The sequence below is a fragment of the Mangifera indica genome, chromosome 6 (genome assembly GCF_011075055.1).
Source record: "Mangifera indica cultivar Alphonso chromosome 6, CATAS_Mindica_2.1, whole genome shotgun sequence".
NCBI classification, from domain to species: Eukaryota; Viridiplantae; Streptophyta; class Magnoliopsida; order Sapindales; family Anacardiaceae; genus Mangifera; species Mangifera indica.
In genome coordinates, this window is record NC_058142.1 from 866,984 (window position 1) to 890,950 (window position 23,967).

At 33.3% G+C, this 23,967-nt stretch overlaps 5 protein-coding genes and 1 pseudogene across 5 annotated transcripts; 3 read left to right on the forward strand and 3 right to left on the reverse strand.

Annotated features, from left to right (window-relative positions):
• On the forward strand, positions 1-1,299 carry LOC123217907 (probable F-box protein At4g22030). Its single transcript, XM_044638982.1, has one exon. It carries the CDS (start codon positions 1-3, stop codon positions 1,297-1,299), a length of 1,299 nt encoding a protein of 432 aa, XP_044494917.1.
• Positions 1,300-6,362: 5,063 nt separating this feature from the next.
• Positions 6,363-7,964, forward strand: LOC123218072 (S-type anion channel SLAH4-like). The gene is made up of 2 exons (XM_044639282.1): positions 6,363-7,313; positions 7,432-7,964. Exons 1-2 carry the CDS (start codon positions 6,438-6,440, stop codon positions 7,747-7,749), a joined length of 1,194 nt encoding a protein of 397 aa, XP_044495217.1. The 5' UTR covers positions 6,363-6,437; the 3' UTR covers positions 7,750-7,964.
• A 712-nt stretch (positions 7,965-8,676) lies between these two features.
• LOC123218073 lies at positions 8,677-10,877 on the reverse strand (annotated as a pseudogene).
• A 1,579-nt stretch (positions 10,878-12,456) lies between these two features.
• Positions 12,457-13,821, reverse strand: LOC123219793 (probable F-box protein At4g22030). Its single transcript, XM_044641779.1, has one exon. The coding sequence runs from the start codon at positions 13,753-13,755 to the stop codon at positions 12,514-12,516; it is 1,242 nt and encodes a 413-aa protein (XP_044497714.1). The 5' UTR covers positions 13,756-13,821; the 3' UTR covers positions 12,457-12,513.
• A 3,423-nt stretch (positions 13,822-17,244) lies between these two features.
• Positions 17,245-18,553, forward strand: LOC123219827 (probable F-box protein At4g22030). Its single transcript, XM_044641822.1, has one exon. The coding sequence runs from the start codon at positions 17,279-17,281 to the stop codon at positions 18,551-18,553; it is 1,275 nt and encodes a 424-aa protein (XP_044497757.1). The 5' UTR covers positions 17,245-17,278.
• A 3,126-nt stretch (positions 18,554-21,679) lies between these two features.
• LOC123219780 (probable F-box protein At4g22030) lies at positions 21,680-23,039 on the reverse strand. Its single transcript, XM_044641765.1, has one exon. The coding sequence runs from the start codon at positions 22,971-22,973 to the stop codon at positions 21,732-21,734; it is 1,242 nt and encodes a 413-aa protein (XP_044497700.1). The 5' UTR covers positions 22,974-23,039; the 3' UTR covers positions 21,680-21,731.
• Between the last annotated feature and the right edge of the window lie 928 nt (positions 23,040-23,967).

Here is a 23,967-nt window from a genome sequence, read left to right on the forward strand (position 1 = left end):
ATGGCCTCTTTACAAGTTTCAAATCTACTGTTCTCTTGCTCGTCATCTTCTTCTTCACATAAAATTAATGCTGCTATATCTGTTCCAACACTTCCGAGAATCCGATTCTCACCTCTGAGAAAACCAAGGAGAGACTTGGCTGAGGAGCTGAAGGTGAGAGATTATGGATACAGAAACTTAAACCCAGTAGAAAGGATTCTCCCTGGCACAACAATACAAGAAGAAAACAGTTTTGATGACTCTACAGTTAATTCTACGGTGGTGATTGCCCAACTCCACGCCATTTTAGAGGCGGTTGCTGATAGAGTTGAGATGCACTACAACATCGGCCAGCAACGGGACAACTGGAACACGCTTCTCCTCAACTCTATCAACATGATTACTCTCACTGCTGCCACCATGGCTGGTATTGCTGCAACTGGCGGCGCGGGTGTTTCGCTTCTGGCTTTGAAGTTATCTTCCGCGCTCTTGTTCTCCGCGGCCACAGGGATGATGGTTATCGTGAACAAGATCCAGCCGTCACAACTTGCTGAAGAACAACGTAACGCAACAAGATTGTTCAAGCAGCTCCAGGGAGAAATACAAACTCTACTTTCTCTAAGGGTGCCTGGCGAAGAAGATGTGAAAGATGCAATGGAGAAAGTTTTAGCGCTAGACCAAGCCTACCCACTTCCACTGCTAGGCAAAATGATTGAGAAGTTCCCTAAAACATTTGAGCCAACTGTATGGTGGCCATTAAATCAGTCTCAGAGAAACAACAAAGTATACAAAAGAGACATGAAGATGGAGAGAAACGGATGGAGCGAAGATCTGGAAGGGGAAATGAGAGAGATTATTCAAGTGTTGAAGAGAAAAGATACAGATGATTACATGAGACTAGGCAACTTGGTGTTGAAGATAAACAAGATTTTAGCCATCTCAGGGCCATTACTCACAAGCATTGCAGCAGTTGGTTCAGCTTTCGTGGGGTCTCCTCACGGGTCATGGGCTGCTGTTCTTGCGGTGGCTGCAGGTGCATTAGCCACCGCAGTAAACACTTTGGAACACGGTGGGCAAATCGGTATGGTATTGGAGATGTACAGAAACTGCGCTGGCTTCTTCACACTCTTGGAAGAATCAATCGAATCCACTCTCAATGAAAGTGATGTAGAGAGGAGAGAAAACGGAGGGATGTTTGTACAAAACGTAGCTTTACAGTTGGGAAGAAGCACATCACAGTTGAGAGATCTTGCCGAAAAATCAATCTATTCTCGCAGTAATGGAGGAGAGATTGACGAATTTGCAAGCAAACTTTTCTGATTTTGTACAATATGAACATTTATTCATTGACTAAACGTATTCTTTAATTGGTTCTGTACATGGACAAACAAATTATCTGTACAATTACGTAAGGAGAATTGATTAAGACGTTAATATACATGCTCCATGCATATTTATTATTCAATAAAGAAAAGAGGAGGCAAATATATTAAAATAATCAACGGGTGTTTTAGGATATTATCTTCTTACTGTTTTTTACATCCTTTTTAAATGAATTAAAGAATACGTTGAATTAATAAAACAAACAAAGAGAAAGAATGGGTGTAATATATCTTAATTAACTTGAAACATAGTTATAATAAAAAACTTAATATAATAAAACTCTATGCATCTAATTTTAAATAACTAATGACAGTGTATCATTATGTGATTGTAAGGTTTTGAATTAAAAATAAAATAATATATAATCATATGATAACATATCATTTAAATATTTAATCAACTATTAAAAATTGAATACATATATTATTGTTCAAATCAATATTATTTTAATATTTCCTCGCATGACGTCTAAAGTGGTGTAAATGCTAACTATTTTCTTGTAAGTCCAATAATTAATTAGAATGATTACTATTAATGCTACGAGGGATGTTCAAAATTATCTGATAACTGAATCAAACTGATTTTTGAACCGAAAACCAAACTAAAAAATAGGTTATTCAAAAAATCGGTTTGGATATCAATTCAAAAATATAGAAAAATTGGTTTTTCGATTTGGTTATCAGTTTATCTAATTTTTAAAATTGATTAACCGAACAAAACAGGTTTTTAAAATTTTTTATAAAATATTGAATATATTTTCAAAAAAATTAGAAAAAATAATAAGATATGATTTTATTTTTAAATTCTGTTCAAAAATTGGTTAATTGAAAATTTGGTTCAGTTAATTGATATTTTCGATTTAGTTCAAAATCGGTTAATTTTTAAATTGGTTTAATTTCGCTTCATGATTTTTTTTAAACTAAAAATTTGATTCAATTCAAAAAGTTGGAAAACCGATTCAGTTAAGTGATTTTAAACACCCCTAAATGCTACTCAATAGTTATCGAATTTATGCGTTGCATACTTGAATGGCAAGTCACCTGTGATATTGCTACAATCAATATTATTTCGGTACTTGAATGGCAAGCCATCTCATTTCGGTACTTGAATGTTGCAGTGAATCTCAACCCTCCTGCTGCCACCAAATAAGTTTGCTCGCAGTGAAACTTGCTAAAAAATTATATTGTACTTTATAATGTAAATATGCACCGTAAAATGAAGTTCTCAAGTACTCAATTTGTTTACCTGGTTTGACTTAGATCAATTTGTTCTCAGGACTCAAATGAGTTTTAATCATAATTTGAACGAGTTTTAGTTATGGTTTGGATCAAATTTGAATTTATTTATTTTATTAAAATGATCAAATTTATTATTGTAATTTAAACCTATCAAAAGACTAAATTAGATCCAACTGTAATAAGATTAGTATGGTTTATCATACTATGACCTACAAAAAAATACAGATTCTAACGTACTATATCAATTTACGAATTTTAAAGATTTGGAACACAACCACAATATAGTAGATCATCTCTGTCTTCATAGGACTTTTGACAGATAAACCCACCAAAAATTAGTTTTTAATTTTTGCATCCATACCAGAATGATCATAAGTTTTTCCATGAGAGATGGATGGCAGGGTTGTGTGGGCTGTACCAACTCTAGTCCGATGTAGGTTTTAAAATAAATATTACCCCCAATTAATCACATCCATCATTGATGCGTGGGCTTTTTTTTTAACTTCAAGTCATGTTTCTATGAGTTTGGCTACTATTATTAAATTTAGTGGGAGCATTGTGCTTGGCAACTGGCTCTACTCTCACACAACACAAGCAGCCATCCACCTAAAGTAAATAACTTTAAAACTTAGAAGTTATTTAATTCATCTTTTGCCTAGATGTATTGGAATGAGAGATGGTTTTATATTTGTTGAATTTTTTTTCAACTCCTAATTAGGTAAAATACCATAGACACGAATATTTTGTTATGTTTCGAAGATAGTTAAAGAATATATTCTTCTTATATAGACTATATGGTTGAACACTGCAGATGATATTATTTATCTAAACATAATTAGGGAAACCTACAATGATTTTTAGATATATATGCAAATTGTTAAGGAGAACCACTGCTATAAAAAGTTCAAGGTGTAAGGGTTTTTCAAAGTGTTAGCCCTAAACTATTTAATTCTCAAGATTCTTATTTAAAGGGTAAGGGAGATAAATGATTCTTAAATATTTTTTTGACCTTTGTAGAATTTGTTTTTCTTTCTATAGTTATACTTTTATCATAATAAGTTTTTTCTGAAGAAATATAAACTCAAACTCGACCTTTACAGAAAAACTAAAAGAGGAAAAAGTCATAATTCTCAACACAAAGAGAGAGGATTAAAAAATAGCATTAAACTAATTGAGAAATAGAATCAATGAATTGAATGATTCTATTGACGAAGTCACTTAATTATAAACAAAACTGTTAAGTTGTCATGATGCTATATACAACTATACTAATTTTCATTAAAAGCATCTTGGTTAAAAATAAACTTTTGGATAGTAGTATTCCACAACTTGTCATACGACTGATAAATGTGGAATTAATCTTTATATGGTGTCATATGAAATGAAACAATCGAACCTAAACCTTTATTAATATTTCATACTATCATGTGAATTTATTGGCAACGCCTCTCCATCTTCATATGAATCTTTAACTTCAACAATGTTTACTAAGGAACTATTTAAATTTGATGTTAATCAGTAGATCAGTCTTGAGATTTTCTTAAGTTGTCATTCTAAATATACAATTTTTCCTCAAACAATGTTTTCATATACAATTCCAATGTTTCCCATGGGCTTTGCCATTAAAGTTGGATTTGCATTGATTTTTGCTTTCATCCCCTTGTGCTACAAGTCTATCATGTGCTACCATTGTATCACTTGATGAACCACCTTTAAATTCTTACGTGACTCTTCAATAAGTAACAAAGATTCTATAAATTCATAAGTGAGATATGTATATTTAGTGAGGTTCATGACCAACGTATCTCACGAATCAAGTGGAGAGTAAGGCAACAGATTACAAATTGTTTGTAATTTGTCTCTAAGCCATTAAACATGGTTTGTCATGATGCATTGCATAAAGCAACCTCAACCAATGCAAAATAAATATCTGCCATAACCAACTTGTCATTCTCCTCAAACTTTTGATCAACATTTCATATGGCTCCTCATCATTTTCTTTCAAAGCAAATGCTCATCCATCATTCACAAGAACTACTTGCATCTTCAACTTCCATAATTTGAATTTAGAACCATTGAATCTTGACACGTCAAATATGAAGGAATTAGACATCATTTTTAATTATAAACCATAGAATACTAGTCTTGTGTTTCGACAGTTTCTATTTAGGGTTTGATATTAATTGTTGTGATATATTTGAATAAACACACAACTAGGGAAAAAAAGAAGACACAATAGTTAGGTGGTTCAACAATTTGTAGTCCACAAGGCATAACATAAAAATATTTACTTAAAACAAGAAACTATTATTATATTTAGGGATCTATTCCTCCGGTTGAGAACTAAACACAACCTTTTTATAAGATACTTACAAAAAAATTGGTTTATTCTAGGCATTGATTAAAAAAATGAATGCAGCAGAAATAGGATAATGTAATCCTAAATAATAAAAATTCTTGTCTTATTCACACTCATGAATAATGAAAATTTAAAGTGATTTCATTAATTTTTGAAAATTTAAATACTTATTCATCTATTAGTTTTGATTGTTACAATCAAGGATAAAATTATCATTTAAAATTTTTATTTAAATAAAGAAAAAATTATTTTTCCCTCATCATTTTGAAAACTAATCATTTTCCTCTAGCTTAATTTTAAAAAATTAATCTTTTACCTCCACCGTATATGGGTTTTAGGGTTTTATATTCTAGAATGAATAATCACCCCTCTCAAGTTTTGAAACATTACACTTAAACCCCAAAACTTCATTTCATCTTTCCAACCATCGTTTTTTCCGACGTTTCTCTCGAGCGGCATCTCTCCCTTGGTGGTTTCCAAAGAGGAAACCACGTAAAATTTGACCAAAATGGCTAAATTTTTATACACAGATCTGTACAAAAATAGCACAAATCTATACGTATCAGTCTAACGGCGTTGCACATACATTGGAGACGTTCGTGTGACGTCGTCGGGTTGATCTATATGTCTGTCGATGCATAGATAGTCGCATAGATTTGTGTGATTTTTATATAGATCTGTACACAAAAATGTAGTCATTTCAATCAGATTTTTGCTAGTTTCAATGCCAAGAAACCACCAGGGAGGGGGGGGGGGGGGGAGAGATGTCATGGAGAGGAACGTCGGGAAGAATAGTCGTAAAAAAAATGGAATGAAATTTTTGGGATGTAAGTGTAATGTTTTAAAATTTGAGGGAAGTAGTTGTTCATTTTGAAATATAAAACTTTAAAAATATATATGATGAGAGTGAAAGATTAATTTTTTAAAATTAAATTAAGAGAAAATAGATAGTTTTTAAAACTAAAGAAAGAAAAAGAAATGATTTTTTTTAATAAAAGTTTGAAATAACGATTGTATCTCTAATTATAATAACAGAAACTAATTGTTAAACGAATATTTAAATTTTGGTAAGTTTGGGTTTACACTAAACCATGGTGGGAAAAAGTCATGTGGCCTCTGTAAAATGACATACTCGGTTAAATACGAAAAGCCTGTCGATCTAGGCGGCTTCGTTGACTCGGGCAAAACTGTACCATTAAACAGGTAGATTGCGTGTGTTTTAAGTAAGTGCAGAACTGAACATGGATTTTCAAGCAAGTTGGGTAAATGATTGCATCAGAGGAAGGCATGTACAATATAAATCACATTGTTACTGGACGCGCATGGCCTTCAATTGGTTTAACTCAGCCAACCAACAATTTTAACACCTTTCTAATTCCCATTTCTTTTCTTATATAAGCACCACTAATGGAGACGAAATTCAAAGCCTGTTCTGAACTTGTGCTCTCATAAAGTCAAGCTAATATAATTTTATACTAATGGCACTTGAGATAGTGAGCGACAGTTCCATCACTTCCATCACTACCAGACAAGGATCAAGTGCCCAATCACTTGATATCTCTAGCTCAAAGCCATCGAATTCCTCCATTTTAACTAGGATTCATGCGGGTTATTTCAGCATAGCCCTCTCTCTTGCTGCTCAGGCTTTACTATGGAAGATTTTGAGTGAACCCAAGATCGCAAATAATGCATCAAAACATGAACGCGACGTACTTAGCCTGTTGCCTCACATAATTTTTCTCTTGCTTTGGTGGTTTGCTCTTTTAGCTCAAGTATCACTGTCTTTGCTGTATGTTCTCAGATGTTTCTTTCACTTTCACTTGGTGAAGGCTGAGTTCTTGAATCATGTAGCCGTCAACTACTTGTATACTCCATGGATATCGTTGCTGCTTTTGCTTCAAGCAGCCCCGGAAAGTGTTCACCACGCTTTTGGGATCATTTCCTTTACGGTTCTTTATTGGGTATTCGCCGTTCCAGTTTTGATCCTTGATGTCAAGATTTATGGCCAGTGGTTTACTACACAGAAGAGGTTTCTATCCATATTTGCAAATCCAAGTAGCCAGATTTCGGTGATAGGGAACTTCGTCGTGACACGAGCTGCTGCACATATGGGATGGAAGGAGGGTGCTATTGGCATGTTCTCTCTGGGGATGGTGCACTATATGGTACTCTTTATAACGCTTTACCAGCATCTTTCAAGTAGCAGTCGTTTCCCTACGATATTGCGGCCAAGTCTCTTCTTGTTCTTCGCTGCACCGAGCATGGGAAGTCTAGCTTGGAACTCCATTACAGGAGCTTTCGATGTCACTTGCAAGATGCTTTTCTTTCTGGCTTTGTTCCTCTTCATTTCTCTGGTAATTTTATCACTGAGGTCTCCGATTTTCATACTCAGCTAGTTTCATCAGGGACACCATCAACAGTTATCATTAGTCCATACAATTTAACTAAGCACTGTTGTCTTATATCTAACAGGCTTGTAGACCAGTTCTCTTCAAGAAAGCTATGCGGAAATTCAATGTAGCATGGTGGGCATACTCATTCACGACAACATTTCTGGCCCTGGCTGCTCTTCGATATGCACAGGAGGTGAAGGCTGAAGTAGCAGTTGTATTGCAACTTGCGTTAACATCTTTGTCACTACTAGTTTCCCTAGTGTTGATGGTCCTCACTGCAGCCAAGGTCAATAGGCTTTTGCATGAAGATGATCCCCTAATGAATTTTATTAATAATTCAAAATCAAAGACTTCTGCTTTGCCGAAAGTGGAAGAAACAGTTAATGGTCAAAAATAATTGCAGGCTACCTTCATTCCTGGTCTTCAATTGTAAACTGATAGGTACCTGGAGATAAGCTGGACTTTGCACTGCTGAAGGCCTAGAAATGTTTTGCAATCAACCCTCCTGCTGCCACCAGAGAAGTTTGCTCGCTGTGAAACTTGCTAGAAAATTATATTGTATTTCAGAATGTAAATATGCACTGTAAAATGAAGTTCTTAAGTACTCAACAACTCCACTGTTTATATAAAGATATTGTATTTATTATAACCCAGAATATCAATAAAAGAGTTTTTACAGTAAACTCTCTATTCAATCACACTTCTAGCGTATGAAACCTAAGAAAAATAACATAGCAAAACCCAGAAAATGTTAAATGAAACTCAGAAAACACTGCAGTAATAGAAGCTGGAAATCTCTCCTAAATGGCTTAGCTTTTGAGAGGCTAGGTGCTCTCCTTCTCAACCGGAACTGCCCACTCTTTCCCTGAAAAATCTCCTTCCTTCTCACCCTCTTTTCTTCTATTTTTATAACCCTTTCTCCTCTAACTACCCTTGATTTTATTTGCCATGTGTCTGCATTTTCACAGTGGTCCTGCGTCTGCCTTGCTTTTGTGTCTTCCTGCCTGTCTTGCTTTTGTGTTGTGTCTTGGTTTTGTGCCCTGCCATTATATGTGGTCCTAACATAAACTATCCCTAACTTTACTAATATCACTCACCTGACATTTCTATTCTGTTCTCGGATCTTATTATGAGATGAAGTCTATATTCAGAAATGAAAACAACAGTAGAAAATCTTCTTTTTAAACCTCATAATGTATTACAATTTGTCAGGGAAAAGTTTAGCAATTCTACTTCAGAACTTAAGCTCTACTTACAATGAACACACAAAAAAACTATTCTCCTCCCCTCGTGCTCACCTGAAATTTTTTCTTCACACCTGCAAGATCACATACACGACAAAGTATACAATAAAATTACGAAGGAACTCCTAGTTAAAGACCTTGAAAAACATAAGGAAAAACAGCAATATTTGGCCAATTGTGTCAATTAAGTATTCTTCTTGCTACCTGAATGTGACAATCTTCGGTCCAGAAATTGCAACTGACTTCGTAGGTATTGGTTTTTCTCGAGCAAACGATCATATTCAAGAAGGAAACCTTCAGATTGTTTCCTCAAAGCAACTGCATCGGTTTCGGCAGCATTTACCTCCTTTGTTTTTGTCTCAAGTTCAGATTCCAGGTGTTTCAATCTGACCATCAATTTTGTCATCTCTTCCTCCAATGCCTTTTTTCCCCCTGAACCAGCAGCTTTCCCATTCTCAAAATCTTGACTTTGTTTCTTTAAAGCTTCCATGTTTTACCTTTGAATGCAAAGTTCTCTAATATAGTGATGTTGCCTGTCCATCATTAGTGCAAGGAAGACTGCGGCTCCTGCAGGCAATTATCCAAAATTACCAGGGCCCAAGAGCTGGATGGAATATGATGCACAGAAGATTATTCACGATATTGATTGGGTTACAAGGGAAGCCCTTGGATAAATAAACACATCTTCCAGCAGGGATTTTATTCTCATTTAAAAAGAGAAATTACAAAAACAGATGGAATGTCAAACACACCTATATGCATGCTGGATCTTGAGGCAGCCAGACAATGCCTTCTAACACATTTACATGCCCAACAATTTCTTAATCAACTTCCATCAAATGAACCACTTCAAATTTCCACTAAAGTTTAAATGAGGAAAAACCAGGGCAAAAAGGAAAATCAACCAGTTTTTCTAACTTCAGATACTCATTACGGATATAACTTTCTGATGAATGCAGAAAAATCATCCCACCACACTTAAATCTATGGCAGTATCTTACAATATCAAATACTAGGACAAATCCTCTTCATATAAATAATAAAATAACTTGGTTTCACATATAATTCAAAAGTAGGTCATGAGAGATGGAATACAATAGCTTGGTTAAGTGATGCTTTCAAGATGCAAAGAGATTGAAGGCAATGCCCACTGTTATAAGCCACATGATTTAAAGCACCTTAGATGACCTAGAAAATGTCATGGTCACCTAATTCATATATGTAAAGACAATTTATGTACTTGAAACAACCATGGAATTATTCTAGATCAAATAGTTGCCACAATCATCAAAACTAACATTAATCTTGTGATAATTATATTACACTTACAAAGTAGGAATTTCAATTTTGTATTTCAGATGATGTAACTGTAAGACCCCTAGGCAAACAAATGTCATATCGATAAACTATGACAGAGATGTTAAGGTATGCATGATCATAATACCTGGTGAATTCCTAAACTGTTAAGACATGTTTTGAATATTGTCGCTTGACTTCATATCTCAAATCAACCACATCATTTGACATACAAAGTTGGATACTTCAGGTACACTAATTTGTGAAAGTTCGGAGAACAAAACAGAACAAGCTTCAAACTTGCAGTCAACTATTCCAAACAATCAATTCATATAAACACATTTCACAAATCCAAACATAACCCACTTCCCAGAACACCTAATCAAGTACATTCCAATCCACATTATCAGTGAAACCTCCTAAAGATCGCAACTTTACCAAGCAGAAACAAAAGCACAAAACACAAAACACAAATCAATAAAAACGATAATTACCCATTAGAGTGGCTTCAAGAAGATGCTTAACCACGAGGGCATGGTCCGTTGGATTGACCGAACCCTCAACGATAATACGCTTCTGGATCTTCAGCATACTATGCATACTCGATATCAACAACACAAACACCGTTCCCGCCACCGTCTTGATCACCACAGGCCCACGGCCGCGCTTCACACGATCAAGGGTCATGATCACAAGCTTCCTCAAGGGGGTCTTGAACAATAAAACCAATATCAATACCACCTCGGAAAATATCACGGTGAACAAGAGGTGTTGCATCGTTTCCAGGTGGCAGAAAGCTCAAACTTTTGACAACAAAAACTTATAAAAATCTGATTTTTATGATGAATTCGGATCAAATGAGAAAGTGGGTATGAGCTAATGCAATAGAATCGAAGATCAGAGACAGCAAGAGAAAAGTCAATACGAATAGAAGAGAATAGGAAGACGCGCTACTATTTGAGAAGGGACGTGAGGGCAAATTCGCAATTCCAAAAACTTTTATTTATAAATTGCATTGCACTACACTCCTTAATTAAGGAAAGAAATTGAAAAATGCGTGATTATGAGTTTGATATATGTACATCAAGTGGGCCGTTGAAGGGTAATAATAGATAACAATAAACAATTAATGTTTACTGTTTGGTCATATATTGAATCATTATCGAATACACACAAAATATATATATATATATATATATATATATATGTATGTATAAAATCAGGTAATATAAACAGCCATACCGATATTCTAAGTAATTTTATTAGTAGTTAGATGGTAGCAAAGTAATCTTCCAATTTCCTACAATTGAACAATTGTTAAGCTTTATTTACCTGATTTGACTTGGATCAATTTGGTCTCGGGGATTCAAATGAGTTTTAATCATAATTTCAATGAGTTTTAATTATGGTTTGAATCAAATTTGAATTTAATTTTTTTTATTAAAATGATCAAATTTATTATTGTAATTTAAATCTATCAAAAAATCATATTAGATCCAACTGTATTAAGATTGGTGTGATTTATCATACTACAATTTATAAAAAAATATATAAGTTCTAACGTACCGTATCAATTTAAGAATTTTAAAGATTTGGAATATAATTACAATACAGTAGATCATGGCTATCTTCATAGGACTTTAAACAGATGATCCCACCAAAAATTAGTTTTTAATTTTTACATCCATACCAAAATGACCATAAGTTTTTCCATGAGAGTTGGATGGCAAAGTCGTGTAGGCTATACCAACTCAAGTCCGATGTAGGTTTTAAAATAAGTATTACCCCCAATTAATCACATCCATCATCGCTGCGTGGGCTTTTTTTTTTTTAGACTTCAAGTCATGTTTCTATGAGTTTGGCTACTATTATTAGATTTAGTGGGAATACTGTGCTTGGCAACTGGCTCTCCTCTCACACAACACAAGCAGCCATCCACCTAAAGGAAATAACTTTAAAACTTAGAAGTTATTTAATTTATCTTTTGCCCAGATGTACTGGAATGAGAGATGGTTTTATATTTGTTGATTTTTTTTCAACTCCTAATTAGGTGAAATACCATAGACACGAATATTTTTTCATGTTTCGAAGATAGTTAAAGGATATATTCTTCTTATATAGACTATATGGTTGAACACTGCAGATGATATTATTTATCTAAAAATAATTAGGGAAACCCACAATGATTTTTAGATACATATGTCAATTGTTAAGGAGAATCACTGCTATAAAAAGTTCAAAGTGTAAGGGTTTTTCAAAGTGTTAGCCCTAAACTATTTAATTTTCAAGATTCTTATTTAAAGGATAAGGAAGATAAATGATTCTTAAATATTTTTTTAACCTTTGTAGAATTTGTTTTTCCTTGTATAGTTATACTTTTATCATAATAAGTTTTTTCTGAAGAAATATAAACTCAAACTCGACCTTCACAGAAAAACTAAAAGAGGAAAAAACTCAAATTCTCAACACAAAGAGAGAGGATTAAAAAATAGCATTAAACTAATTGAAAAATATAATCAATGAATTGAACGATTCTATTGACGAAGTCACTTAATTATAAACAAAACTGTTAAGTTGTCATGATGCTATATACAACTACACTAATTTAGCAAAAGCATCCATCAAAAGAGCTTGCTTGCAAATTCTTCAGTGGCCTCGTGAGTACCATTATTTGAAGATGATGCTGCAAGATTCCTGAGTTCTGATAAACTTCTTCCCAATTGCAGAGCTACATTCATTTCCAACAATTCTCCATTTTCTCTTCTCTCAGCATCCCTCTCACCGATATTCGACTCTATAGTCTCTTCCATAAGCTTGAAGAAACCGGCATTGCCACGGTACATCTCAAACACCATCCCAACTTGCGCACCGTGCTCGAATGTGTTTATGACACTTGCCATGGCTCCGCCAATAACTCCCACCAATACACCCCACGAACCAAGAGAGCTACTATTGCCCACAAAGGCTGAACCAATGGCTGCAAGTCCGGTCAACAAAGGACCAGAAATCGCCAACATTTTGTTCAGTTTCAAAGCTTGGTTACCCAACTTTAAGTAATCATCCAAATCTTTCCTTTGCAAAACCTCAACAATGTTTCTCATTTCTTCTTCCAGCTTTGAACTCCAAGCATTCCCATTTATCTTCCTTTCAAGCCATTGCTTTCGCCTTTGTTGAGGCCACCACACTGAAGGCTTAACACTGGAAGGGAACTTTTCGATCATTTTGTTGCCGAGTAAAGGAAGAGGGAATGACTTGTCAAGCGCCAAAACTTTCTCCATGGCGTCATTCACATCAACGACAGTTGGGTTGCCTAGAGCCACGACTGTTTGAAGCTCTCCGTGAAGCTGCTTGTACAATCTGGCCGCATTTCTTTGTTCTTCAGCGAGCTGAGATGGTTGAATAGTGTTCATCATCACTAACATGCCAGTGGCCGCGCCATAAAGAATGATGGAAGAAAGCTTGAAAGCCGAAAAACCCGAGCCATCTACACCACCTGTGGCTGCAATTCCTGTCATCAAAGAAGCAGCGAGAGTGATTGCATTAATGGATGATAAAAGCAGATGGTTCCAGTTGTTCCTTTGCTCTCCAATATTCTTATGCATCTCAACTCTATCAGCTACAGCCTCCATGATTTCATAAAGCTTAGAAATCACTCCTGAATCAGAACTATCCACTCTAACTCTTGCAGAGTTATTCGTAATACTGATATTGGATCTGGACTGTTTCTCCAAATGGGTATTATTTGGAAGCTTTGGAAGAGAAAGATGATTCAAACTCAAACGGAAATCTGGTGCATTCATTGTGGCTCTAACGTCTACTCTCCTGTGAGAAAACATGAAGCTTGAAGCTTGAGCTGTTGCCATTTTTTCTATCTCTAAATCACAGTAGTCTCTTTCTAATTTTTCTGGTTTTATGTGCACGAATACGAGAGTGAATTGAATTGGGTTTGAGATATGAATGTTGAGTTGTGTGATACTTATACAAACAAGGTGTGTGGTTGACAATCAAAGCCATAGAAAAGGTCTATCTTTGAAAATTGAACAAGTTTATGGCTTAAACCTTTGACCTCTTCGATGGTTGTGCATTGAATATTAATTTTCTCAAGCACCTTCAAGTTCCCGCGCTACTTTTGACTTTCAACAGCCATTCTCGGGGAAACCTTCAAATACGGCTGGTGAAAAAATTTGTAGTAACCAGGAGTATATTGAATCACTAAGAAATTTAGTGTTAAAAATAAAGACAAGACAATTAATAAATAAACAATTCATTTTTAACGTAATTCGATTGAAAAAAAAACTAAGAACATATATTTGCAGTGATGATACATCTAAGCGATATAAAAGTAATATTACAATATTTAAATGTTAATATGAGTATTAGGGGACTTTTGGTTCTAAAAATGTTTTATTATTAAAATTAAAAAATTACTCAGAAGATAGATTACTTTAAATATTATTGAGTATAAATTATTACTATATAGATATAAATAATTATTGTGTTTAGTTAGAGATAATAAAAAAATATTAGTATATTATTTTATTTAAATATATTTGGATATAATTATTCTAAAATATTTTTTAGTTATTTGTTATATTAATTGGAAATATGATTATTTTTATCCTAAAAAATTAATAAATAAATTATATGTTATAATAAAATCAAGATTAACTTGATAATATTTTAATAAATAAGGTGTAAGTAATAATAAAATTATTTTTTATATTATTTGTCATATTACTATTAATAATAAAAGATTATTAAATTATTTTATTATTTATAAACTAAACAAAGTAATATAAGTAATAAAAAATAGATCTACTACAACAGACTATTGCCCATTTCGGCTAAACAGATTAAATAAATAATTGTTTTGTTCACAATTAATATTATAATTTTTAAGTTCTGCATGCAAATTTGCATGACAGTATATTTCACCAATTGTAGTTTACTTATTTCCTCCCGTCGGCTACCTTCAATGTTTATTTTCAAGGTAATGTCTCTGTATATGATATGTTTCTACTTAAGCATTTGTTTAATACATTTTAGTGTTCCAAGAGATTTCTACAAGATCTTCATGTCAATCTCAAAATTTTTTCATTAAGACACAATTCGAAATCAATTTGAATTCATAAGAATTAGTTCCAGATCAATTTGAAATCAGTGGGCTAAAACTCAAGTTTAATGTGATAATAATTTAATTTTTAGTTTTCCTTTGGATTAGTTTGAATTTAAATATTTAAATTGATTTAAACTTAATTTGTCTAATCTAAACTTATATTTGAATTCGAATAATTTGAATCAAATCCAATTTTATTTGAAGGAGAAATATATAGAGTTCTCATGAAGTTAGCGCCTCTTTATTCATATTATCACTATCTAAAATGTCATGTATATGATTAATTATACATCGCTTTCACAAACAGTCAACTGGATATATTAATAAAAGAATAATAATGCATATCAACTTACTTATGAGAACTAACTGCCAGACCAAATTGATTGCTTGCTTTTAGTCCAAAATAATGGCGTCTTTACTTACATATTTTATAGAATATATAGGACACTTGAAACCACAGTATTTAAAGCTTGAGTAGCTATAGTGTAGAAATGACAATTTAAATTCGAATTTAGGGATTATGATCCACTCTAACCCTAAAAAAGAGGTGATTTTTTTGATAGAAACGGGATAAGACATAGGGACAGGGATAGAGATAAAAAAGATCTCTGTAATTGGGAATAGGTCAGAGATAGAGATATATTTGTTTCATCCCTGCTCTGTCCCCTTATATTAGTATATTTATTTAGAATATTAACTATCTCTATAGTTTTAGATTATTTATATTTTTTAAATTTATTTAGTTTTTTTGTATATATTAAAGCTGTTAATTTATGATATTTGTAATATTTGAAGTAGTAAGTTTGTTTTAATTTTACTTAATTTTGTTATTTAATATATTTATATTATGTTTAGAAAGTATAAAAAGAAGATTTTCCCTTATGGGTATAGGAACAGAAAGTGGATTTTTCTTTCTAGGAAGGAAACAAAGAATCTTTATCATCTTTGTAATAACGACTGAGATTGATATCCCCTATAAGGACAGAGACGAGGATTGAGATCTCCTCTTCACCCCTCTTTATTGTCGTCTCTACTCTAGATTTAATAACTAGATAGTTTTGCATTGAGGTGTATTAATAAAATCGTTGATCCACTTTCCATGTATGAAGGATCTAAAATTTCTAACATGGTTTATCCAAGATCATTCAGATGACTTCTTCACAAGCTAAAAATACAAGGTAATTAAATACGAGTAGATAGCACAAATTTGCTTGAACAAAAGAAAGTTGACAACTCTAGGAATTCCTCGACGGCAACGCAAGTTCATGGCATCTTAGAGGCTGTTGCTGACAGAGTTGAGATGCATTACGACACCGGCTAGCAACGTACGCGATAATTGGAATGCCCTTTCATTGAACTATATCATTATGATTACCTTCACTGTCGCCACCAGGGCTGGTGTTTTGGCAACCGATGGGAAAGACATTTCAATTGTTATTTTCAAATAGAATAATACCGTATGTAAAACAAATTATATAAATTTAATTGTATAAACTAAATTTATCTATATAAATAAATAATTATATTATTTAATTATAAGCTGTCATAAATTTATGTAATTTACTAATATGATGCACGAAAGCAAGTTCAAATTTCAATAAAAAAATATGACAATAGTGTGTTGTATAATTGGCATGGGTGAATTCTATTCAAATTTAATTAAAATAAATACATTAATTTAAAGTTAATTTGAACATAAAACTATTAATTTAATATCAAATTTAATTTATTTGATTAACGATAAGGTTGTCTTATAAATCATTTTAAAAGAAAAAGAGTTCTTACGTATTAAAAAAAATTATTAAAGAAGAAATAAGAAAAAAAGGTTAAAAAAAAGATGAAATTGTTGGCATTGGCAACATTCTGTCAAATCAATTGATTTGAGCCAAGTTGACTCAATCTCTACCTAGGGCTAACCCTGACTCAACCAAAATTATTTACAAAACATTAGTAATTCAAACAAGTGTCCCCTTGTATTTAACCAAAACGGTAGAGACGACAAGGAAGTTTCACATTGAAAATTACAGTTTGCAGAAAAGTCAAAAGGAGAAATTTTAAAAACCTTTGGCCAACCAGGAATAGTCCAATCCTGGGCGAAGTCATTCAGCAGGTCAATATTTCAACCTAGGAATTCTTTCTTTTACCAAGTTCTACGCTAAAATTCATGGCTATAAATACGTACGTCCATGGCAGCTCTTGCTTGCATTCTCATCCTTCACAAACTCAAACCAAATAGCAATTCAGAAAAAGAGCTTCTATAGATACCATTCATGGCCTCTTTACAAGTTTCGAATCCACTGTTATCTTGTTCTTCTTCACATAAAATTAACGCTGCTATATCTGTCCCAAAACTTCCGAGAATCCGGTTCTCACCTCTGAGAAAACCAAGAAGAGACTTAGCTGAAGAGCTCAAGGTGAGAGATTATGGATACACAAAGACTGTCCCTGCCACAACAATACAAGAACAAAAAAATTTTGATGACTTTACTACTACTAATTCTACGGTGGTGATTGCCCAACTCCACGCCATTTTAGAGGCGGTTGCTGATAGAGTTGAGATGCACTACAACATCGGCCAGCAACGGGACAACTGGAACACGCTTCTCCTCAACTCTATCAACATGATCACTCTCACTGCCGCCACCATGGCTGGTGTTGCTGCAACTGGCGGCGCGGGTGTTTCGCTTCTGGCTTTGAAGTTATCTTCCACGCTCTTGTTCTCCGCGGCCACAGGGATGATGGTTATCGTGAACAAGATCCAGCCGTCACAACTTGCTGAAGAACAACGTAACGCAACAAGATTGTTCAAGCAGCTCCAGGGAGAAATACAAACTCTACTTTCTCTGAGGGTGCCTGGCGAAGAAGATGTGAAAGATGCAATGGAGAAAGTTTTAGCGCTAGACCAAGCCTACCCACTTCCCCTGCTAGGTAAAATGATTGAGAAGTTCCCTAAAACATTTGAGCCAACTGTTTGGTGGCCATTAAATCAGTCTCAGAGAAACAACAAAGTATACAAAAGAGACATGAAGATGGAGAGAAACGGATGGAGCGAAGATCTGGAAGGGGAAATGAGAGAGATTATTCAAGTGTTGAAGAGAAAAGATACAGATGATTACATGAGACTAGGCAACTTGGTGTTGAAGATAAACAAGATTTTAGCCATCTCAGGGCCATTACTCACAAGCATTGCAGCAGTTGGTTCAGCTTTCGTGGGGTCTCCTCACGGGTCATGGGCTGCTGTTCTTGCGGTGGCTGCAGGTGCATTAGCCACCGCAGTAAACACTTTGGAACACGGTGGGCAAATCGGTATGGTATTGGAGATGTACAGAAACTGCGCTGGCTTCTTCACACTCTTGGAAGAATCAATCGAATCCACTCTCAATGAAAGTGATGTAGAGAAGAGAGAAAACGGAGGGATGTTTGTACAAAACGTAGCTTTACAGTTGGGAAGAAGCACATCACAGCTGAGAGATCTCGCCGAAAAATCAATCTATTCTCGCAGTAATGAAGGCGAGATTGACGAATTTGCAAGCAAACTTTTCTGATTTTGTACAATATGTACATTTATTCATTGACTAAAAATATTCTTTAATTCGTTCTGTGCATGGACAAACAAATTATTTGTACAATTATGTAAAGAGAATTGATTAAGATGTTAATGTACATGCGCCACGCATATTTAATTTTACATATATATAATAAAAGCAACAATGGGAGATTACAAAATTGATCGATGAGGTCAAAAAAGAAGTCTGTCATAGGGAAGAAACTTACCTTGACTGGACTGTTATGAATATTCTTGATAGTGATTGTGAACGAGGAAAATGACCGTATTTGCAAAGTCAACCCGCACAGGTCAATATATTTTTCAACATTCATACCGTTTCTTAAGATTACTTTTCAGATATAGCTCATTGTGCTATAATAAATACTCATTCTGTTTGTCGATTTCCGTTCACAATTTTTATAAAAGACAGTGTTAAAAACTCAAACAAAAAAAAAATATTTTTACATATAATAAATTATATATAAGTGTGTAGATTATACTTTAACACAAACCAATTGGTTTGTGTAATATAAGTTTCGATCTTTATACTTATAGATCAAATATTTAATATTTCGATATAGTATCAGAGCACAAACCAAACGGCCAAATATTTAATATTTCAATACGGTATTAAAACACGAGCCAAATAACGAGTTTAACAGCCTAAAATGTTCTCAGATACAAGTGACATAATATCAGAGCACAAGACAAACAACGAGTTTAATAGTCTAAAATATTCTTTAATACAAGTGATAATGCATCTAGCCAAAAATCGACTGAGTCAAACTGTGGATCAAACAACCTATAGTGGTTGCAGGTTTAACAACCTACGTTGAATTAATAAAACAAACAAAGAGAAAGAATGGGTGTGATATATCCTAATTAACTTGAAACATAGTTACAATAAAAAACTTAATACAATAAAACTCTATGCATCTAATTTTAAATAACTAATGACAGTGTATCATTATGTGATTGTAAGGTTTTGAATTAAAAATAAAATAATATATAATCATATGATAACATATCATTTAAATACTTAATCAACTATTAAAAATTGAATACATATATTATTGTTCAAATCAACATTATTTTAATATTTTCTCGCATGACGTCTAAAGTGGTGTAAATGCTAACTATTTTCTTGTAAGTCCAATAATTAATTAGAATGATTACTATTAATGCTACGAGGGATGTTCAAAATTATCTGATAACTGAATCGAACTGATTTTTGAACCGAAAACCAAATTAAAAAATAGGTTATTCAAAAAATCGGTTTGGATATCAATTCAAAAATATAGAAAAATTGATTTTTCGATTTGGTTATCAGTTTATCTAATTTTTAAAACTGATTAACCGAACAAAACAGGTTTTTAAAAATTTTTATAAAATATTAAATATATTTTCAAAAAAATTAGAAAAAATAATAAAATATGATTTTATTTTTAAATTATGTTCAAAAATTGGTTAACTGAAAATTTGGTTCAGTTAATTGATATTTTCGATTCAGTTCAAAATCGGTTAATTTTTTAATTGGTTTGATTTCGCTTCATGATTTTTTTTAAATTAAAAATTTGGTTCAATACAAAAAGTTGAAAACCGGTTCAGTTAAGTGATTTTAAACACCCCTAAATGCTACTCAATAGTTATCTAATTTATGCGTTGCATACCTGAATGACAAGTCACCTGTGATATTGCTACAATCAATATTATTTCGGTACTTGAATGGCAAGCCATCTCATTTCGGTACTTGAATGTTGCAGTGAATCTCAACCCTCCTACTGCCACCAGATAAGTTTGCCCGCTGTGAAACTTGCTAGAAAATTATATTGTATTTCAAAATGTAAATATACACCGTAAAATGAAGTTCTCAAGTACTCAACTTGTTTACCTGATTTGATTTAGATTAATTTGTTCTCGGAACTCAAATGAGTTTTAATCATAATTTGAACGAGTTTTAGTTATGGTTTGAATCAAATTTGAATTTATTTATTTTATTAAAATGATCAAATTTATTATTGTAATTTAAACCTATCAAAAAATCAAATTAGATCTAACTGTAATAAGATTGGTATGATTTATCATATTACGACCTACAAAAAAATGCAGGTTATAGCGTACCATACCAATTTACGAATTATAAAGATTTGGAACACAACCACAATATAGTAGGTCATCTCTGTCTTCATAGGACTTTTAACAGATAAACCCACCAAAAATTAGTTTTTAATTTTTGCAATCCATACCAAAATGACCATGAGTTTTTCCATGAGAGATGGATGGCAGAGTTGTGTGGGCTGTACCAACTCTAGTCCAATGTAGGTTTTAAAATAAATATTACCCCCAATTAATCACATCCATCATCGACGCCTGGGCTTTTTTTTTAACTTCAAGTCATGTTTCTATGAGTTTGGCTACTATTATTAAATTTAGTGGGAGCATTGTGCTTGGCAACTGGCTCTACTCTCACACAACACAGGCAGCCATCCACCTAAAGGAAATAACTTTAAAACTTAGAAGTTATTTAATTTATCTTTTGCTCAGATGTATTGGAATGAGAGATGGTTTTATATTTGGTGAATTTTTTTTTCAACTCCTAATTAAGTGAAATACCATAGACACGAATATTTTGTCATGTTTCGAAGATAGTTAAAGAACATATTCTTCTTATATAGACTATATGGTTGAGCACTGCAGATGATATTATTTATCTAAATATAAGTAGGGAAATCCACAATGATTTTAAGATACATATGCCAACTGTTAAGAATAACCACCGCTATAAAATGTTCAAGGTGTGAGGGTTTCCCAAAGTGTTAGGCCTAAACTATTTAATTCTCAAGATTCTTATTTAAAGGGTAAAAGAGATAAGTAATTCTTAAGTACTTTTCTAACCTTTGTAGAATTTGTTTTTTCTTGTATAGTTATACTTTTATCATAATAAGTTTTTTTTGAAGAAATATAAACTCAAACTCGACTTTCACAAAAAAGCTAAAAGAGGAAAGAGGTCATAATTCTCAACACAAAGAGAAAGGATTAAAAAGTAGCATTAAACTAATTGAGAAATAGAATCAATGAATTGAATGATTCTATTTACGAAGTCACTTAATTATAAACAAAACTGTTAAGTTGTCATGATGCTATATGCAACTATACTAATTTAGCAAAAGCATCCATCAAAAGAGCTTGCTTGCAAATTCTTCAGTGGCCTCGTGAGTACCATTATTTGAAGATGATGCTGCAAGATTCCTGAGTTCTGATAAACTTCTTCCCAATTGCAGAGCTACCTTCATTTCCAACAATTCTCCATTTTCTCTTCTCTCAGCATCCCTCTCACCGATATTCGACTCTATAGTCTCTTCCATAAGCTTGAAGAAACCGGCATTGCCACGGTACATCTCAAACACCATCCCAACTTGCGCACCGTGCTCGAATGTGTTTATGACACTTGCCATGGCTCCGCCAATAACTCCCACCAATACACCCCACGAACCAAGAGAGCTACTATTGCCCACAAAGGCTGAACCAATGGCTGCAAGTCCGGTCAACAAAGGACCAGAAATCGCCAACATTTTGTTCAGTTTCAAAGCTTGGTTACCCAACTTTAAGTAATCATCCAAATCTTTCCTTCGCAAAACCTCAACAATGTTTCTCATTTCTTCTTCCAGCTTTGAACTCCAAGCATTCCCATTTATCTTCCCTTCAAGCCATTGCTTTCGCCTTTGTTGAGGCCACCACACTGAAGGCTTAACACTGGAAGGGAACTTTTCGATCATTTTGTTGCCGAGTAAAGGAAGAGGGAATGACTTGTCAAGCGCCAAAACTTTCTCCATGGCGTCATTCACATCAACGACAGTTGGGTTGCCTAGAGCCACGACTGTTTGAAGCTCTCCGTGAAGCTGCTTGTACAATCTGGCCGCATTTCTTTGTTCTTCAGCGAGCTGAGATGGTTGAATAGTGTTCATCATCACTAACATGCCAGTGGCCGCGCCATAAAGAATGATGGAAGAAAGCTTGAAAGCCGAAAAACCCGAGCCATCTACACCACCTGTGGCTGCAATTCCTGTCATCAAAGAAGCAGCGAGAGTGATTGCATTAATGGATGATAAAAGCAGATGGTTCCAGTTGTTCCTTTGCTCTCCAATATTCTTATGCATCTCAACTCTATCAGCTACAGCCTCCATGATTTCATAAAGCTTAGAAATCACTCCTGAATCAGAACTATCCACTCTAACTCTTGCAGAGTTATTCGTAATACTGATATTGGATCTGGACTGTTTCTCCAAATGGGTATTATTTGGAAGCTTTGGAAGAGAAAGATGATTCAAACTCAAACGGAAATCTGGTGCATTCATTGTGGCTCTAACGTCTACTCTCCTGTGAGAAAACATGAAGCTTGAAGCTTGAGCTGTTGCCATTTTTTCTATCTCTAAATCACAGTAGTCTCTTTCTAATTTTTCTGGTTTTATGTGCACGAATACGAGAGTGAATTGAATTGGGTTTGAGACATGAATGTTGAGTTGTGTGATATTTATACAAACAAGGTGTGTGGTTGACAATCAAAGCCATAGAAAAGGTCTATCTTTGAAAATTGAACAAGTTTATGGCTTAAACCTTTGACCTCTTCGATGGTTGTGCATTGAATATTAATTTTCTCAATTACCTTCAAGTTCCCGCGCTACTTTTGACTTTCAACAGCCATTCTCGGGGAAACCATCAAATACGGCTGGTGAAAAAATTTGTAGTAACCAGAAGTATATTGAATCACTAAGAAATTTAGTGTTAAAAATAAAGACAAGACAATTAATAAGTAAACAATTCATTTTTAACGTAATTCGATTGAAAAAAAAACTAAGAACATATATTTGCAGTGATGATACATCTAAGCGATATAAAAGTAGTATTACAATATTTAAATGTTAATCTGAGTATTAGGGGACTTTTGATTCTGGAAATGTTTTATTATTAAAATTAAAAAATTATTCAGAAGGTAGATTATTTTAAATATTGTTGAGTATAAATTATTACTATATAGATATAAATAATTATTGTGTTTGGTTAGAGATAATAAAAAAATATTAGTATATTATTTTACTTAAAGATATTTAGATATAATTATTCTAAAATATTTTTTAGTTATTTGTTATATTAATTGAAAATATGATTATTTTTATCCTAAAAAAATTAATAAATAAATTATATGTTATAATAAAATCAAGATTAACTTGATAATATTTTAATAAATAAGATGTAAGTAATAATAAAATTACTTTTTATATTATTTGTCATATTACTATTAATAATAGAATATTGTTAGATTATTTTATTACTTATAAATTAAACAAAGTAATATAAGTAATAGAAAAATAGATCTACTACAACAAGCCATTGCCCATTTCGGCTAAACAGATT

Bases quoted from the DNA above. Each gene is read 5' to 3' on its own strand.
- LOC123217907 (XM_044638982.1), top strand. From the start codon at position 1: ATGGCCTCTTTACAAGTTTCAAATCTACTGTTCTCTTGCTCGTCATCT.
- LOC123218072 (XM_044639282.1), top strand. From the start codon at position 6,438: ATGGCACTTGAGATAGTGAGCGACAGTTCCATCACTTCCATCACTACC. The intron at 7,314-7,431 runs GTAATTTTATCA...TATATCTAACAG, and splicing joins TGTTCCTCTTCATTTCTCTG to GCTTGTAGACCAGTTCTCTT.
- LOC123219793 (XM_044641779.1), bottom strand. From the start codon at position 13,755: ATGGCAACAGCTCAAGCTTCAAGCTTCATGTTTTCTCACAGGAGAGTA.
- LOC123219827 (XM_044641822.1), top strand. From the start codon at position 17,279: ATGGCCTCTTTACAAGTTTCGAATCCACTGTTATCTTGTTCTTCTTCA.
- LOC123219780 (XM_044641765.1), bottom strand. From the start codon at position 22,973: ATGGCAACAGCTCAAGCTTCAAGCTTCATGTTTTCTCACAGGAGAGTA.